This window comes from Pipistrellus hanaki, assembly GCF_964339955.1.
Source record: "Pipistrellus hanaki genome assembly, chromosome: 2".
Taxonomy (NCBI): domain Eukaryota; kingdom Metazoa; phylum Chordata; class Mammalia; order Chiroptera; family Vespertilionidae; genus Pipistrellus; species Pipistrellus hanaki.
In genome coordinates, this window is record NC_140504.1 from 52,998,100 (window position 1) to 53,017,438 (window position 19,339).

Below are 19,339 nucleotides of genomic sequence, written 5' to 3' on the forward strand. Positions count from 1 at the left end.
CCTGGTTTTCCCTTGACAGCCCCAGTCCTCGTGTCCAGGAGGCATGCTGGTCCCACAATAAGCAAGTATTCATTCCACACTTGCTGTGTATCTGAACTGAGCTGGGGCAGAAGGGCAGTAAGACAAGCAGCGTCTCCGACCCTCCGGTCTCACAGGACAGCCAGGAGGAGATGATGAGTGATAGATGCCAAGCCCAGCAGGTCAGGGTCTGGGGGAGCCCGTGCAGAGGTGATTCACGGTGGGTGAGGGAAGTGGATCCAGGGGTGCTGCCCTGAGCTCAGGCAGTGGCTTTTCATTAGGTTCCCATGGCCTGCAAATGAAGGTCTTCTGGGAGGAGCAAAGTGGCTAAAGGCGGGAAGAGAGACATGTGCAAAATGAAGAGATGGCCGCCCTTTCTCTGGAAAGTTCAGCCCCTTTAAAGGGACTGAAGTGCTGAGAGAAGTCTGCAGGGAGGGGTTCGTGCTGGGTGTAGTGGTGGCCCGGCAGGGTCTGCACAGGCTTTGCAGGAGCTGCCCGTGGTCAGGAGCTGGAAGGATGGGGGTTGCCAGGCAGCTAAGGAGGAGGCACAAATGTGAAACAGCATGGAGCACGGAGGGTCTGGTGTGGCAGGACCATGGGGTGTGAGTGGATGAGGGTGGGAGATGACGCCCGGAAGAGACAGAGGCCATGTTGCAGAGGGTCCTCATTGCTGAGCAGAGAGGTTCGTGTTTTATTTTGAAGGCACTGGGGGCTCCTCAAAGGGCTTAAAGCAGAGAAGTAGGTTTGGTATTTTGACCACTTGGCCCAGTGCAGAGACGAATAAGTGGAGAAGACAGTCAGGACTCAAGTGCGACAGTCCAGACTAGTGATGGGGAGAGCCGAACTAAGGCAGCAGAGTGCGGGTGGAGAGCAGAGGGAGGAAGAGGCTGGCAGGTGGCAGAATCACACAGGGTCACAGCAGCGGGGGGCACCAGGCATGCTGTCTTCTGTGATCCCCGTTGTTGGGGAGGCTGGACAGCTTAGGAAGGCTTGGACCACGTGGTGCCCCCCAGGATTCTGGCTTGCACAGCTGAGTAGCATAGATCAGGATGGGCACAGAGCTCGCTGACTCCAGGCCGTGGTTCTCCCACAGCTGTCCACCGGGATCACCAGAGGAGCTTTAGAAAACAGCAATGCCGGGGTCCCACCCTCAGAGACTCATTGAATTGGTCTGGGGTACAGCTGGGCACTGGGGTTTGTAAAAGCCCAATGTGCAGCCTGCTTAGGAGCCGCTGCTCCCTCCCGGATGTCAAGGAGGCCTTTCCTATAGGTGCTGCCCAACGGGATTGGCTTCCCCGGGTGTCCTTGAAGCTGGTGCCATGTCTGGGTCTGTACCTTATCAGATGTTAGACTCTCCGGGTGGATGACCAGGCCTGGGGTTTGGTTCATCCAACGCCACGTTGATCTCATCCATGGGGAGGTATTTTAGGCGAGCCCGCAACTTGTGCTGAGGGCGGGCTCAGAATCCAGGTGCTCTCTGAGGGCTCTGCAAACCAGCCCCAAGTACACCAGGAATTAGTGTTACCATCTTTTTAGGTTGTCTCTTTGGAGCCTCCTCTCCGGAGTTCAGACTAAATTCTTCCCAATGAAACTAAAAAGAAAAACAAGTTACATTGCATGTCCATGCCCCACCTGAGGGGTACCATCAGGTCACAAGGCAGAGAGAATGAGAGAAGTTGGAGTGGGCTGTCCAGTGTTCCCTCGAATAGGCAGGCGGCAGACTTCAGCCGCTGGTGAGAAAGTCCAGACTCCAGCGAGCCAGCTCCCTGCCACTGCCCGAGGAGGCTTCAGGTCCCTGCCTGTAAACGTTCAGTCCCCAAACTGCTGGCTCACAGCAAACAACTGCTAAAAACGAGCTGCACTCCTACCCGGCCCAGCTTCCCTGACTCTCCAGCTGCCTGGAGTCCGCATGGCTGTAATGTGACTCTCCATGGCAGCCCACTGCTCCTCCCACTGGCCCCAGGGCATGCTTTAACCAAACTTTAAAATTCAGCGCTTTATCAATAGTTTGAATAATTAATATCCCTTAAAGAAAGATCTAAGTGCAAACAGTTCATGCAAACCAGGGTCCATTAAAAGGACCTTTGAGTGCCGACCCCTCATTAAACAGGTTATATAAACTACTGCTCCTTAAGGCAAATCCAAATACCCCAGCCTCCTCCAGTCTCCAAGCACTGAATGGAGGGGTGTGGGTGGAAGGGGCAAAGTGCACACACACAACACACACACACACAAACACACACACACACACACACACACACTCACTTTCGAAGGGAGCGGAGAAATCAAATCAGCTCACCTGTGATGTTTTTATCAGTGTAACGTAGTAAACTGGCCTGGGGAAAGGAAAGGTGGCAAGTAGTCGGCAGTGTCAGGGGAAGCTGTATGGTGAGCTAAGTTGGGTTTGACAATTAGGAGCCGAGTGATGAGACCGGAGCCTGGCGTGGCTGGAGGTCTAGTTGCAGTGGCTTTCTGCTCTCGGGCTGCCAGGTGTCCTGCAAATGCAGACACGAGGACTGAAATGCACAGACGAATCAGAACGCATCCGGGGCTGCGTCCGGTCCGGGCCTGGGTACACTGTGAGGCTGATTCTGACCTCTCGCCTAGTTACTTCCACATTCTCCAAGCTAGTCTGGCAGGCCTAGAGTTGTTTGAAATCTAAACTCTGCTGAGCACTCAGAAGATGTCTTAATGTTCAGCCAGTGTCTCTGGTGTCCAGGGGAGTTGCTGAGTCTGCAAGGAGATTACCCAGTTCCTGGCTGTCTCGCCTGCTCTCTCCCGCAGCTGAAAACCATGCAGTTATTCTGCTTCTAGAGATCACCATCCTGGAATTTCTGGGACAGTCCCAGTTTAAAGCACTATGTGTGGCAAATTGGCCATACATGTTTATCTGGACTCCTTCATAAAACTCCACTAAAGGACAGTAATAGATTTTAAAGCTTCAGGCGCACAATGACAGGACAAAAGAGACGTCAGTGGACAAGAGATTAACTGCATTCTGAGGAGATGGAGAGTGGATGGAGCAATCACAACTGATTTATCAGTAGGGATATGGCAGACTCTCAGAAGGCTCAGAAATTGGGTGTCAGATATTGTGGACTGTAGGATGAGGTGCAAGCCTAAAAGGGGAGAATGGTTGAAATTCTCTAAATTGGGAGGTTGGAACCCAGATCTCCTGTCCCATTCCCCACAGCCATCCCTTCCTCCATTTTACCCCTCCCCCAACAAAGAAAGACTAAGACCCCTTCTCTAAAGACCCAACTGGTGAGGCTCCAAATTTGGAGACTCCAAGAAAGGGGAGGACACTGATGGGGTTTGAGATTTGAACAATGTTCCTCCTCTTCCTCTTCCTCTCTTCATGCAATTTACTTATTGAAGAAATCTGGTCATGTGTCCGACAGAGTTTCCCACAGTCTGGATTTTGCTGATTGCAATCCAAGCATAACTTAACATGTTCCCCTATTCCCTGTGTCATCTGTAAATTGATTATTAGAGCTAAAGACTTTATTCCATTAAGGTTCCTGCAAGATTACTTTATAGGTGATATTGAATATTTTTAAAGATTAGTATCTTATTTTCTCTCTCTGTGTGTGTGTGTGTGTGTGTGTGTGTGTGTGTGTGTTTTAATGTTAGCAACTACTGATGATTGTTTTCTGGATCCATTAATTTCTTTGGCGTAATAATGTATTAGCTGGATGACTTCTGCAAAGAGATACTTCTCTTCATCTACTATTTGGTTACCCAATGATAGCCATATAGGAAGGGCAGAATAAATGTTTGATACTCTGTCTTTATTTACCAGTTGATAGTATCTGTCAATAGTGATAAATTAATTGTATTCTTTTGTTATTAAACATCTATCCGTTGCATGACTATCCCATTTTTTGCCACTAAGGGGCTGCTTCAAGTTGGCTCCTTGGTCCTTTGACATGATGATGCCAATCACCTGTGATTGCATCCTTGCTATTTATAAAGGAAATGTTTCAGGCTCACCTTACTCATTCCCTGGAATAAGCCATTGCTCTAAGAAGTTTTTGTTCCTTTCAGTGGGACATGGTTAGAGATTTATATATATATATATATATATATATATATATATATATATATATATACACAAATTCAAAAATCCCCAGATATTTGAGGAAAGCCTAAAATGAAAGAGAAAGATTGAAACAAACAGGCAAACAGAGTGAAGGAAACTGTAAGAAACAGGGTCAATGCAAGAACTAAAAGAAATCATTAAAAAATTAATTAGGAAAAAATAATTAGACTCATCTGAGATATAAAAATATATCTTGTTACATAAAACAGTAAGTTAAAAATATGGCAATTGAAAATATGATTGTGGAAATAAAACTTGAATTTAGAAGATAACATTAAAGAAAAAATCTCCTGGAAATTAGAACAACAACAATAAAACAAGAAATGAAAAATAGGAGAGAAATAACAGAAAACTAGATGATAAATATACAAAGGCCAACAGTGGATTGGATTCATAAGAAAAAGAGAACAGAGAAAAGGGTGAGGAAAAAATTAAGGACAAAATAACCTGAGAAAATTTGCCAAAACAGAGGATGAGCCATTACACTGAAAGCATTGACTGAGTTCCCAAAAGAGACCTGCACTAAGGCACATACATCCGTGTGAAAGTCGGGATTCCGTTATCAAAGAGAAGATCCTAAAAGCTCCAAGAGCCTAAAGAAAATGCTCACTGCCAAAGATGGGGAATGAGACTCACACCAGACTTCTGACGAGCAATCCTGGGTTCTAGAAGACAATGGAGGAGTAAATGCCTTTGAAATTCTGAGTGAAAAATTATTTTCAGCCTAAAAATCTATATCAAAACCGTCAATCAAGTATGAAGAGAGGTTGAACCAGACATGCAAGAATTTTTTTTAAATTGACCTACCATATTCCTTTCCTTAGGAAGATACTGGAGATGTGCTCCACAAAAATAAACACATAAATCAAGAAAGAGGGAAACATGGGATTCAGCGAGCAGGAGAGGAGAGAAGATGAGTCCCAAGTGAATAGGCAAGCAGGAGGCTTCCATCCACACTAGGGCAGGAGGAAGAGGATGGGGACTCAGATTATCTGAGCCATTTGTGTGTGCAGTTAGCAAACAATATCAAGAGCGTTTTGTAACACCTGTTGAGCACCTGGGGAAAATTAGTAATTTGCAAAACAAGCAAATGAAGAAAATTATCCAAGATAATTATTCCATTCAGGAAAAACAAAAAGATGGTCAAGAAAGGAAACCTCATCAGAATAGGCAAATTTCCTTGATTCTCGGATGCACGTTTTCATATTTTGAAAGAGTCTGAAATCAGGCCATGTATTATATTTCCGTCGAAGGCATCCTACAGTCACTGTGGCCAGACTGCAGTTCTGATGGAGTTGTCATTGCCTGTGCCTGAACTTGGTCATCATTCCCATGTTCCGATCCTACAACACCAACCAATTGGCATTTTAGTCCACAAACCATTTGCAGATAATACGAGGAGGGAATAGAAGTCCTGGTTTGTCAGAAGACCTTCTGTGAGCCCCTTCTGGTAAGATCAAGAAAGTGCCAGCACCCAATCTTGCAGGATGGGGTCAATAGCTTGGAAGAAAAATCTGGAGAACAGAGTGCAATGTTCTTTAAGAATTGCTGTATCACTGATACCCTGGGTAGTTCAAAGAATGAGACGCCAAGACAAGCAAGCAAACAACAGCAACAAAAATGAGCACTGACAGCGGAACAGAAAAGTGATTCAGATGAGATGAACTATGAATTCAGAGAAGGTTTAAGGACACTCAGTTCTGCTTACATTTTTCTTTTTTGTATACACAATACCGAATATGACTTAAGATGTCTAACTAAGAGCACTATCAATAAATTCACATTAAAAATTTAAGTAATAAAGGTTTGTTAGTGTATATTCTTTCTTAGTGGTTCATATTACAATCACTGATGCAATCTGGGGTATTATGTCAGTAGTCGTGAACAATTTTTACATATTTATTATACTAATTAAATACCGATGTTGATTTTTAATTAAATTACTATCACGCTAAAAGATTAAATAACTAACGTTACAGAATTGTAATGGGAAGATGGGGAGGGCGGAATGAATGTGGGAATGAGTAAGTGGGGGAAGTCTTCACCTCCATAGCAGAAGAAGTCAGAAGATGAAGTCTGAGGTTGACACATATTTTTTAAAAACCGAATTAAACGCACACAGAGGAGTAGCTGACCTTGAGACATGGGGCTGGGGTGTGAGAGGAGTAGGCTGCTTGAGCTTATTTAAATACACTTTTCCTACAATTTAACTTTTTCCTTTTTTTTTTAAATATATTTTATTTATTTTGTACAGAGAGGAAGGGAGAGAGATAGAGAGTTAGATGAGAGAGAGTCATCGATCAGCTGCCTCCTGCACACCTCGTACTGGGGATGTGCCCGCAACCAAGGTACATGCCCTTGACCGGAATCGAACCCAGGACCTTTCAGTCCGCAGGCCGATGCTCTTTCCACTGAGCCAAACCAGTTTCGGCCAATTTAACTTTTTCAACTCTGTGCACCATTACTTTGATAAAAATAATTTTCAAATAAAATAAATGACTCAAGCCCATTCTATGCTGTTATCATTATAAATATACATACTCTTGGCGGGCCATCTGCTCGAGCTCTTGGGTTGAGAAATCTTGTCGCTGTGAGAGGCTGTGGGATGCAGCAGAGAGAGCTGAGCGCTGGTGTCTGTTGTCTGAGTTGGCATCTCGGGTTTGTTGCCTGCTAGCTTTGTGACCGTGGGCATATTGCTCCGCCTCTCCGAGCTTCGCTTTCCTCACCTGTAACGAGCAGAAGGCTGTGTGTTTCACTGGCTGTGCTGAGGTTCAAAGGGAGGAGGAGTGTCAAGTCCCTGGCATGGTGTTTGTCCTGGGGTTCAGCCCAGGGTGACTTTAACTCCTTTTTATTTTTTTAAAAATATATTTTATTGATTTTTTTCAGAGAGGAAGAGAGAGGGATAGAGAGTTAGAAACACCGATGAGAGAGAATCATTGATCAGCTGCCTCTTGCACACTCCCTATCAGGCATGTGACCGCAACCAAGGTACATGCCCTTGACCGGAATCGAACCTGGGACCTTCCAGTCCGCAAGTTGATGCTCTATCCACTGAGCCAAACCGGTTTCGGCTTTAACTCCTTTTGATTGAACACACCTGCCCCCACCCAATGAGGTTCCCACCCCCTTAGGAACAAGCCTGACCCCTTCACAGTGCCCCCATGCTGAGGGATCCCAAGGCCCCAGTGAGGCCCTTTGCCCACACAGCCCCCCGCAGCCACCCCCGTTTGGAGCTTTAGGCCTGGACATGGGCGATGTGTGTGAGTTACGGCACTTTTCTACCCACAAAGCCCGGAGGTTTCTTATCTATGTCCCTCTTTTCTTCTCAGTTCCGGCTCAGCCTGGGAGCTGCTGGGGCCCTGAGGATGACAGGGGCTCCCTGGTTTCTGTCCAAACGAACCCCACAGCAATGTGGCTAGATGTCAGGGGTCACTTGTCTTCCCCTGAGCCCCTGCCTGGCCTGGCAGGATGAGCCCAGCCCGCTCATGGGTCTGCTGGAGGCATGGCCAGCCTTGTCACCGCTCCTGAATCCAGGAAGTCAGCCCTCCCGCGGCCCCACAAAGCAACCATCTTGGGCCTGTGGGAGGCTGCAATCTGGAAAGCAGAGAGCAGCCCCGCCCCTCCTCCAGGCACCCTTCTTGCCCTCTCACACTGGGGTTTCTAGACCCCGGCAGGCAGTGACTGCACAGCTAGAAGGAGCTTTGTTAGAAGTCAGAAGAGGTGTTGTTTTATTTTCCCCGTTTGGACGGGAGAGCTGCTTGCTCAGGGCTCCCGCTCCCTGGACAGGTAGGCAGTTCATATTTATACACGGGACCCAGAAATCTCTACAGATTTCTACAGAAATCTCTACAGAAATCTCACACCGGGGCTGCTGACATTGCCTGGACCAGAGGGCATCACTTCTCCTTCCAGAAGCCCTTTCGGAGGCCGGGGGAGGCCGGCTGAGAGTGGAGGCGGAACAGATGAAGGGGGAGGGGAACAGCCCTCCCCCAGGGCCATGGGCACTTGGGAACATGACAGTGTCCTCTGGGTCCCTGAGTGAAAGCTGTGTCCCCAGGCACGTTGCCTCATGAGAGAGCATGCTGGGTGCTAAGGGGAACCGAAAAGGGATGCAGGCAGCTCAGAGCTGGGGGTGGGGGAGAGCAGTTAGGAAAGTGGAAGCCCTGGGCTCTGGAGGTGGTGGGATAAAGAAAGAAACACACACACACACACACACACACACACACACACGGAGCCCTTGAATCTGGAATGTGGGTCCCAATCCCAGCTCTAACGAATAGCAGCAAGTCACACAGAACCCAAGTTTCTTCATCAAAAAACAACAGAAAAGCACTCTTAGCGTGGAAATTAAATATGATAGATCTCTGGTCTCTAAGGTTTGCAGAAGCTAGCCTTCCTTGCCCCCCACTCACTTGAGGGACCTCTGGTTCTCGATGGAAGCACGTTTCCCGTTGCCCACTCAGGCCTGGGGTGGACCTGAAGGCGGACCACTTCCAGCTCCTGCTGCCCCGGGGAGGAGGGCGCTGGGAGGCCCTAGGAGGGAGCTGCAGGGGATGCAGCTGAGGATCCTAGCAGGTGCGGAGGGTGTTGGGCTGAGGGGATGTTCTCTGGGTACCGAGGTCTGCAGCCCTCTGGGTCCATGTGGATGTAGTGAGAGGAGCCCTCACCCTGCAGGCTGACCCTGACCCTTCCCCAGCTTCCTGTCCACCCAGACCCTGACAGCTAGCTGCCTGCCCTGGCGGCGGGTGGCACAGCGGTGTGATGTCTGTGTCCTCCCCCCACAGGCCACAGAGTGGGCCTCCAACGAGGACACGCGCCGCTCCTGCCAAAGCAAAGGGAAGACGGAGGTATGGTGGCCTTGCTGCTCCGGGGTCCCGGCTTGGGGCCAGTTAGGAGGCTGTGGTTTCGGGGATGGACGGGCATGCTGTGGGCACAAGGCCGCCTGTGCACAGGCCCAGATTGGGTGCGCTGAGCATCTGAGAGGGCGGTGATGCAGTGAGGCGGCCCGGGAGGGAGGAATGGGGACAGGGGATGCCCACGCTGCCACCTGAACTTGAGATCAGGGTGAGCTGGGACACCTGTGGTGCCGTGGTGAGAGGGGAAGGCACCCAGAGCCTGGAGAGCTGTCCCTTGATCGCCTCCCCTTCTTGCTCCAGGAGGAGTGTCAGAACTACGTGCGCGTCCTGATTGTCACCGGCCGGAAAGTGTTCCTGTGTGGGACCAACGCCTTCTCCCCCGTGTGCTCCAGCAGGCAGGTGGGGACCGCTCAGAGGGTGGGGGGTAGTCAGAAAGGCACACAGCAGGTTCTCCTGCCCAGGCACCTAGCCTTGGAGTGGGGGGTGCCAAATTTATCAGACCCCAAAACAAGAAAGGATGCCCAGTTAGATTTAATTTCTGACAAATAACAAGTTATGTTTTAGTATAAGTATGTCCCAGGAAGGATTTGGGCCATCCTGCCCAGACGGCACGGCTCGGTGGTTGAGTCTCAGCCTAGAACCAGGAGGTCACGGTTCAGTTCCTGGTCAGGGCACATGTCCAAATTGTGGACTTGATCCCCCGTGGGGGGTGTGCAGGAGGCAACCCGTCAATGATTCTCTCTCATCATTGATTCCCTCTCCCTTCCTCTTTGAAATTAAAAAAAGATTTGGGACATACTTATACTAAAAAATTGTTTGTTGCTCATCGAAATTCACATTTCACGAGGCCCTTAGTGTGCAGGGGCCGGAGCGGGTGGGGCTCCTGACACAGCCTCGCCCTCCGTGAGGGCTGCTCCCGCAGAGGGGCTGTGGGGTGGGCATTGAGGGGAGGCTGGGAGACAGAGGCTCACGGAGACCAGGCGCCCAGGGGGAAATAAACTCTGGGCTGGGAAAACAGGCAGCCCCTGGACCTCAGGGGAAAGTGCGCCCGTCTCCCCGCCATCCCAGGTGGGGAACCTCAGCCGGACGATGGAGAAGATCAATGGCGTGGCCCGCTGCCCCTACGACCCCCGCCACAACTCCACGGCCGTCATCTCCTCCCAGGGGGAGCTCTACGCAGCCACGGTCATCGACTTCTCAGGCCGGGACCCCGCCATCTACCGGAGCCTGGGCAGCGGGCCGCCCCTCCGCACGGCCCAGTACAACTCCAAGTGGCTCAATGGTAAGGAGACACGGCCCCCACGGTGGGGTTCCCCCAGTTCTGACCCACCAGCCCACCCTGACCCTCATCAGTCCTCCTCCCTGCCCAGCCCCATCAAGGGGCCCAGAGTAAGGTGTGTGTTTGCCCAAGAAGGTGGACTCTGGCTGAAATCGCAGATGTCCTGAGTACCCAGGAGGCGGGGCGGGCGCGCACAGACTATGAGGGGAAAGGAAGTGTTAGGAATTGATGGGGAGGATGGATTATGGGGAAAGTGACTGGGGGAGAGGGCATGAATCCCTGCTTCTCCACTAACTAGCTGTGTGGCCCAGAGCAAGTCAATACTAGCGTTCTCATCTATGACCTGGGGCTTAATCACGGTGCCGACCTCCTTGGTGGTTAAGAGGATTACACGGCCGATGCATATAAAGTGCTCACAATAGTTCTGGTACACCGTGAGTGCCCAGCAATGCATGTCCGTCATTATTCTCACTGCACTTCAGGTTGGAGGTGGGGACAGGGTTCGTTAGAGCCTCCAGGTCGCCAGGCTGGCAGAGGGATGCCAGGATGCCCGTCTGGGAAAAGGGAAGTAGGCGCCTACTCCCGACTCTGCCCAACTTCCTCCCCGCTGGCCTGACCCACCCTTGTTCCTCTTCTGCCCCCAGAGCCTAACTTCGTGGCAGCGTATGACATCGGGCTGTTTGCGTACTTCTTCCTGCGGGAGAACGCGGTGGAGCACGACTGCGGGCGCACGGTGTACTCCCGCGTGGCCCGCGTGTGCAAGAACGACGCGGGGGGCCGCTTCCTGCTGGAGGACACGTGGACCACGTTCATGAAGGCCCGGCTCAACTGCTCCCGTCCGGGCGAGGTCCCCTTCTACTACAACGAGCTGCAGAGTGCCTTCCACCTGCCTGAGCAGGACCTCATCTACGGGGTCTTCACCACCAACGTGTGAGTGCCTGCCCTCCGCCATCCCCGCCCTGGGATGCTGGCCTCGCAGCCCGGTGGGCTCAGGGAAGTCCCTCTCTGAGCCTCGTTTCCCTTTCTGTGCAGTGGGGATGGTGGTGCCTTCTGTGCCGGGTCGTCTGAGGATTCTGTGACTTGCTGCCCCTGCTGTGGTCAGCATGTAGTCTGGGTTGCCACGAAGGCCAGGCCTCGGCCAGATAGGAAGCATCAAAAGGAGCTGGGTTGTGGCTTCGCAAAGAAGTTGTGGTGATAAGAGAGAGAGAGAGACAGCTGCCTGGAGGGAGGGGATGGCAGCTCTGGAAGAGTCGGGCAGCAGCCTATCCGGGAGACGCAGAAGGGGGTCTTACAGTCCCTTCCAGCCTCAGGATTCCATGGCCCTGCTAACCCTACCCAGCAAAGCAAGAGCAGACCTTAAGGAGCTTACATTCTAGAGAGGATGGTTATCGGTAATTGTGATATTAATATCTCACCATTTTAATTGTGGTAAATGCTACAAAGGGAAAGAGCAGTGAGTGCACAGGGAAGCCTCTAAACATATATAGAGAGAGGGGTGGTGATCATGGAAGACTTCCTGTAGGAAGTGACGCCCACAAGACAAACAGGAATTAACTAGGGGAGGGGTGCAGTCTAGCCCAAGGCAACCACACATGCAAAGCTTTTGGGTCGAAGAAACGTTTGAGGAACGGAGCCAGACCTGAGTGGTAAGAGCCTGGAGGGAGAGGAGGAGACAGACAGGAGAGGAGGCAGAGGGCTGGGAGAGGGAGGATTATGCCCTGCAGGCCTTGTAGACGGTTTTACCGGTTTTGATTTTTATCCTAAGAGCAATAAATTATTGAAGGACTTGAAGCAGGCCAGAGACCAGCTTGGATATGGGCTTAGAAACACACATGCTGGCTGCTGAGCGGAGAATGGATTGGAGGAGACGAGGCAGTGGCGGGGAGGCCAGCCAGGAGGACAGTGCAGCACCCGGGGGAGATGATGGCGGTGGAGACCAGGCAGAAATGGGCACATGTGAGGGAGGGACTGAATGCAGAGAACGGAACTGAAGGCACTTGGTGTAGTGATATCAGCGCTGAACTGTTCACCTCAGATTGATAGAAACCTGAGACTCTGTGACTGATAGGGGTCTTAGAGGTCATTTGGCTCAGGGTGTTGTGGGCTGCAGTATATCAGTGGTTTGGTAACCCATCAGTGGTTCGGTAACCCGCTTTTAAAATAAACAAACAACTAAATAAAGCAGAATAGACCAAAATAAAAAATATCAGAGTATAATGTATTTAATAAGGGTAAGAATTATCTCACAAAACTTCATTGCCTATGTGAATGTGCATAAATGTGTGTGTTAATACTGAGTTGGAATGTAAAATACTAGAGGCCCGATGCACAAAATTCATGCAAGGGGCTCGGCCCTCGCAGCCATGGCTGCCTCAGCCCTCCCCCCCCCCCCCCCCCCCCCCGCAGCCCCGCTCCCCATCCCCAACTCACTGGTCATTCCGGAAGGTTGTTCCTGAAGGTCGTTCTGCCATCGGTCTAATTAGCATTTTAGCTCTTTATTATACAGGGTATTTCCTACAGTGGCCATGGATAGAATGAAAATGCTGAGTTTATTTGACCCTCCCACGGGGGAAGGGGAAGGGATGAGGAGGTAGCAAAGAACCACCAGGGATCTCATCAGTGGCCTTGCTTTCCCAGAGGGTCCCCAGAGCATGAGGACCACGGTCCCTCCTCTGTGACCCCCCATCACGCGGGAGGCAGCAGGCTCATCGTAGGTCGTTCAGTCGGCCTTGGGGCGGTGCCAGGCGGTGCCTTGGCTGCTGGCTGCGGGGTCTAAGGAGGGTGCCGAGGCCTCTGCGGGGGCAGCCTCCCACCACTTCTTGCCTTTCAGAAATAGCATCGCCGCTTCTGCTGTCTGCGCCTTCAACCTCAGTGCCATCTCCCAGGCTTTCAACGGCCCGTTTCGCCACCAGGAGAACCCCAGGGCTGCCTGGCTCCCCATCGCCAACCCCATCCCCAATTTCCAGGTACAGCCTCTCCTCTCTCTCTGCCCCTCTCTGTACACACGGCCTCCCGCCAGACTACCAGTCCCAAGCCTGTCCCTGCTCACCTACGCCTATCCGAGGGGGTCTGCAATGGTCCCCTCCGAGGGCGGTAACCGCTGAGACTGTGGAACAAGAAAGGTAGAGCGGTTAGGTCACAGAGCAAGGGATCCTGCTCTGAGCCATCTCTAACTGTGACCCCCACCTCCAGGAAGGTAGGGAGGTTGGGCCAGGAGACCACACGTGATCTGTCTGGCAGAATTTGGGGATTTTGGCTGACGTTTGCTTGCCGTCCGCATGGGCACTAATGCCTGGAGGGTCTCCATGTCAGGAGTGGTGAGGGTGTCATCACCTGGTTGATTTCCTCAGTTGTTTTGGCCCAGCAACGGATCTGAGCTTTCCCTGTTCCTGTGTGTTGTTTTTCTGTTCCTGCGTTGGACTTTTTCTGTTTCTATGTGTTCGTACATCTTGGTTACTGCAGGCCCTCCCCTGGTTTCCCATGCCTCCCGCCCGAAGTCCAGAAACATTTTATTATTTCTGCTTGATTTCTGTGGTTAGGCTGGCTCAGGCTGCCATGTCCGCCCCTGCCTATGTTCCACCTGCCTGTTTTCCACTGGACCCCTGCCCTATCTGCCTGGGTTTCAAATGAACCCTCTCAAGGGCACTGGGCGCCCTGGGTGCTATGGGAAAGAGCCATGGGCAAAGGAAACTACGGGTGGTGGACTTTCACATCCATCAACTTCCTGTCCAGGCCAGAAGGAGGAGCAGGGGGAGACTTCAGGCTTTGTGGTCCAACAAGCTTGACCCGGATCTACCCCTGTCTCTGTGTGTGACGTTGGGCACGTCACTCACCTCCTGGCCTCACTTTTTCTTTATCTGGCAGGCGGGGGTAATTCTACTGACCTCATAGGTATGTGTGAGGGTGGATAAGCACCGGAGATATGGTGCCTGGAATGCAGTAGGTGCTCCATAAATGGTAGTGGTCTGCCAGTGTTGGTTTGGAAGGCATACCAACTTGAACAGGTAGGGACACAGGAGAGGAAGGCAGAGCTGACACAGCATGAGGGAGAGCGCCTAGAGCCACAGCATAAGATCAGAGGACACTTGTCCGCACTCAAATAATCCGATTTTTGGACAATACAGTCTCCCCATCCTCTCTCCCAGCCCTAGCAGGTCCTTCCTGCCCCACCTTCCCAGCTCAGTTTCCCTTAGTTCCCAAAGAGGCATCTCTTCCTGGCAGAGGGTGCAAGGGGCTGGGTGGGGATGTTGGGGGAGGACTGAAGAACCAGAGAGTGCCAGAGGCCGTCCGGGTCACCCTAAGGAAGGAGGGAGACAGGGATTGTGACCCGCCTCCCCGCGCAGTGCGGCACCCTGTCCGAGCCGGGCCCCAACGAGAACCTGACGGAGCGCAGCCTGCAGGACGCACAGCGCCTGTTCCTGATGAGCGAGGCGGTGCAGCCGGTGACCCCCGAGCCCTGCGTCACCCAGGACAGCGTGCGCTTCTCGCACCTCGTGGTGGACCTCGTACAAGCCAAGGACACGCTCTACCACGTGCTCTACATCGGCACCGGTGAGCCGGCCCGCGGGGTCCGGGCGTGGAGGGGGAGGAGGTTGAGGGGCGAGGGCCGTGAGGTTCCCAGAACCTTGAAGGCCACCCCCTCACCTGACCCCTTCCAGAGTCGGGCACCATCCTGAAGGCGCTGTCCACCGCGAGCCGCAGCCTCCGGGGCTGCTACCTGGAGGAGCTGCACGTGCTGCCGCCCGGGCGCCGCGAGCCGCTGCGCAGCCTGCGCATCCTGCACAGCGCGCGCGCGCTCTTCGTGGGGCTGAGCGACCGCGTGCTGCGCGTCCCGCTGGAGCGGTGCGCGTCCTACCGCAGCCAGAGGTGAGCGAGCCGGGGCGGGCCGCGGCGGGCTTGTCCCCGCCTATCGCGCTTTTGGGGGCCGGGTCTGCTGGACCCGGATGTCATCCTGGCACAGTCTCCAGCTGTGTGTGCCTTTGAGCCAGTCACTGAACCTCTCTGAACCTGGTTTCCTCCCCATAAAAATCCCTGCAGGGCCAAAACCGGTTTGGCTCAGTGCATAGAGCGTCAGCCTGCGGACTGGAAGGTCCCGGGCTCGATCCAGGTCAAGGGCATGTACCTTGGTTGCGGGCACATCCCCAGTAGGGGGTGTGCAAGAGGCAGCTGATGGATGATTCTCTCTCATCGATGTTTCTAACTCTCTATCCCTCTCTCTTCCTCTCTGTAAAAAATCAATTATATATATATACACACACACACACACACACACACACACACACATTTTTTGTTTGTTTGTTTGTTTGTTTGTTTGTTTTAAATCCCCGCAGGGTTCTGGCAGGGTTTGGTGGAGGTTCTGTCACTGTTGTCATCCCTACTGTCAGCCCCGTAGAGCTACAGCCCACTTAATTTCATCTCTGTCTCCTGGGTTCAGAGAGTGGCCTTTATCTCTGAGATCTCAGTGCTTGGGGGGGGGGGGAGATGGGAGGTGAGCTTTGAGTCAGATCCCCCCCCCCCAATCTTTGCTCCTCTTCCTTCCTTAGAAGCCTCGCTGGGGTGGGATGGGGGTGAAGAACCATGTGGAGCCTGCATACCCTTCCCAACTGTGTCCCAGATCAGTTCCCCACACCTTAGCTTCAAGCGGTTTCCACAAAATTGGCAACGGAGACACTGGCATTTAAGGGGGGGAAACAGAAGCTATTCCAAAGCCAAATGGAGCTATAGCTCAGCCTCCCACCACGGAGCCTCCCCCAAACTGCAGCTCTTCATTTCTGAGCTAATCAAGAACGGCCTTTAGCTGGCATGGCCACAGCCACACGGGCTCCTGTGATCTTTGCAACACAGAGACCTGGCTATGCCCATCTGTCCTTGAGATTCGGGAGACAAATGCATCTCCTGCTGCCAAGGATTGTCCTCCAGCCCCAGGAGGGTGTGCTGGGAGCTGGGTAGAGGTCTGGGGAGCAGGGGAAGAGGCCTCATAGTCCTGATGTGGCAGCCAGGAGAAGGGGGGAGGGTAGCAGTGGGCAAGCAATCAAGCTACCCTCAGCCCCAACACATGGCTCCATCAACAAAGCACTATTCACTTAGCCCTCTAGTGCTCAGAGCCCCTTGCAGGGATGTCAGTGTGAGAGGAGCGAGGCAAGAGGAACTAAGTCAGGAAAACTTTCATTTTCCTCGGAATCCTGGATGTGTGGCTGGTGAGAGAACTCTTGGCTTGTATATGACATGTGGGAAGGATGCAATGGGAGGGACTCGCATGCTGGAATTGGACACACCCAGGGTGCCACCTCTGCTTCATTGTCTCCTATCGATGTGATCTTCAAGTTCTTTAACCTTTTGTGCTTCAGCTTTTTCATTTGGGAAAATAGGGTGACACAGTGATGGAGCAAATACTGTTAAATTTGGGCTGAGTCATTGTAAGGATTGGGAATCATACTCACGAAGCGCCAATCCAGCGAATCATAAGTGATAGCTAGTGTTCTTATTTCCTTTTAGGCTCTAGAAATATATTTGGGGTCACCAGCCTCCTGGGTTTTCTGGAGTCTCCAGTCTCCAAGCTTGAACACAGCACTGCTTGGCAGTGAGTCACAGGCTCCTGCTGGTGGCATTTCCCCCATTGCTTGTGTTCGTTAACCCTTATGTTGTTATTAAACTTTTCACATGTGCCTTGTTCTTTAAGAGGTTGGAAAGCGTTGAAGGTAAACTCGGTGTCCCAGTATTTTTTATATTCCACCAGGGGCCACGCCCAGCCCTCGGCATAAACTAGCCTTGCACACATGACTGATCCTTCTAGATTTGGCCTGAAAGGAAGTTGGTGCAGGAGGGAGTGGAGAATGGGGCTGGAAATTGGATTGAGGCTAAGGGAGAATTTTGATTTGAATCCTGTCACCGTGGGCACTGAAGTGGTCTTAGAGCAGGGAAGTGACAGAGTGACAGAAGATCAATCAGAGAGTGGCGGGCAGCACTGACATAGGGCAGATGGTCGGCCAGCATGAGCCAATGTGGCTGTGGCCAGATCTGAAGTAATGGGTCTGCGGTGGAGGAGAGGAAGAAAGCTGCTGCCGGGACAGGTCCCCACTCACACAGTGCTGCAGAGAAGGGACGGGCAGGTTGCATGGTGTGGCCAGGTGGCACAGCAAGTTCGAAAGAGGTCAGTTGGGAGCCTGAAACTTTCATCCTATTTGGCTTCCTGAGTTTTGGAGAAGGGGCATTTGTGTGTTCAGTGAAAACCTTGCCATAAACCTCTGGGTGGATGTAAAAATGGAAAATGTGAGGTTTCATTATTGCAAAGTTAATAAACTGACCGGAGTAAACCGGTGCAGCCACCAAGCTGTGCACCCCAGAGTCTGGAAGCCAAACTGTCTATGGTGCAATGTACATCAGAAAGTGCACAATATGGGTGGGTTGTCACAGCGTTTTATCCTAGGATAGGCATTTCATGTGTTTTCCTCATTCCTCTCAAAGCTGGCAGGAGGGTGAGGTGGGTAAGCGGAGCGCCTTCAGGCTCCCTCCTCTGCCCTGAATCTGGGGCTTGTGTCCAGCCCTCTCCTTTCACTCGGGAAAATCTAGGTTCTGTGGGGCACAACCAGAACCCTAGCCTAGCCAGGGAGAGATCAGGCTCACAAGAGGAGGAGCAGGGAATGACGCTGTCTTGGCTCTCCAAAGCAGGTGTTTATGCAGGACCTACCCCTTCCTCCTTCCAGCTTGCCGATCAGGCTGCACCGGAGGGACAGAGGGATGTGGCCTCTACCTCAGCTCTCTGGGAAGGAAAGCTCAGAGAGTGTGTCCTCCTGGCCTTCCCCCGCACCACCACCACCACCCGCCCCCCCGCTGCTGCCATCTTAAGTAACAGCCACTTGCTCCCAAGCTCCTGAGACATCGTAGCTACCTTGGACAGCTCCCATTTAGAACCTTGCTACTCGGTGCTGGAAACTGCCAGCTTGCCACCTCCACCATCCATCTCTGAGCCCATGGAATGAGCCTGTTCCCTTCTATAATGGAGCATTGAAGTAAAAAAAAACAAGCAAACATGGTGATACATTACTGGTCTGATGGCTGCTTTTAACACACACACACACACACACACACACACACACACACAACTCTAAACTGCCACCCAATCCTACAGTCAGAGACACAGTTTAACTCTTCCCTGCTTGGAGTTTTAATTTTCTTAAGAGTGTTCCCTGCCCTGTAAGCTTTGGAGCTTCATTTGTCAAAAGCAGTGAATGCAGATAAGAGAGCTCAGGCACTAGCCCAGCGCGGCCTTGCAGGCCTCCCCAGGCAGCCAGAGCCAGGACCAGAACAGGCAGGAGTGTCCTTGGAATAGGAGAGGCAGAGAGGGTGAGGGGTCCTGATGGGGAGGGAGTAGGGGATTGGGGTTAGCATCTCCTCTGAGGTTTCTCTTTGCTCCTTTCTTGTTCCGTCCTGGGTTGCAGAGACGGGGCAGTTTATCTCCGGGCTTTGGAACGTTGACCAGAGTGGGCCCGGAACAGCGTTCTCAGCCATGCTAGTCATTAGAACCACCTGGGGAGTGTTTAAAAGATCCCAGTGCCTGGCCTACTCTAGTCCCATAAAGACCCGGGTAGAGGCAGGGTTTTTGTTTTGTTTGCTTGCTTAAGGTTTTTAAAAGATTCCCAGGAGATTTTAATTTGCAGTTAAGACTGGAAACCACTGTTCTAGAACTGGCTAGGCCCTAGATCAGTGTTTCCCAAACTTCTCTCATGATGAGAATCACCTGGTGGAGTTGTTAAAATACAGATTCCTGAATCCCAACTAAGAAGTGCTAAATTAGAATTTTGGGGAACATATAGGTAAAATTGTGTACTTAACTACTACGCACTAGTTAGGTACTTAACTACTAAAAATTGTGTTCTTAACTACTACGCACTAGTTAAGTATACAATTTTACCTATATGTTCCCCAAAATTCTAATTTAGCACTTCTTAGTTGGGATTCAGGAATCTGTGTTTTAACAACTCCACCAGGTGATTCTCATCATGAGAGAAGTTTGGGAAACACTGCTAGATGAAAGAAGTAGCATGAGGCAATTGCATTCCTCCTGAATCTTCCGCTTTGATCTTG

General features: G+C 51.7%; 1 protein-coding gene and 1 long non-coding RNA gene across 6 annotated transcripts in view; one reads left to right on the forward strand and one right to left on the reverse strand.

Moving 5' to 3' along the window:
• The window catches only part of SEMA5B (semaphorin 5B), a 126,187-nt gene that overhangs the window by 98,909 nt on the left and 7,939 nt on the right, over positions 1-19,339 (forward strand). For 2 of the 4 annotated variants that reach the window (XM_084871516.1, XM_084871513.1), the window contains exons 5-11: positions 8,905-8,967; positions 9,277-9,375; positions 10,045-10,258; positions 10,900-11,185; positions 13,086-13,221; positions 14,599-14,806; positions 14,914-15,121. In XM_084871516.1, the coding sequence (XP_084727642.1) occupies positions 8,905-8,967; positions 9,277-9,375; positions 10,045-10,258; positions 10,900-11,185; positions 13,086-13,221; positions 14,599-14,806; positions 14,914-15,121 (1,214 nt within the window). The remainder of the gene's footprint in view (positions 1-8,904; positions 8,968-9,276; positions 9,376-10,044; positions 10,259-10,899; positions 11,186-13,085; positions 13,222-14,598; positions 14,807-14,913; positions 15,122-19,339) is intronic. The other 2 variants (XM_084871515.1, XM_084871514.1) reach the window with 2 other exon arrangements.
• Positions 672-2,482, reverse strand: LOC311616914. Of its 2 annotated transcripts, none has more exons than XR_014794012.1 (3): positions 2,318-2,482; positions 951-1,504; positions 672-905 (listed from the first exon to the last, which is right to left on the reverse strand). It is a non-coding gene; the product is annotated as an uncharacterized lncRNA (long non-coding RNA). The 2 variants fall into 2 exon arrangements; XR_014794013.1 differs by lacking the exon at positions 672-905 and having other exon boundaries at positions 1,065-1,111; positions 1,354-1,504; positions 2,318-2,386.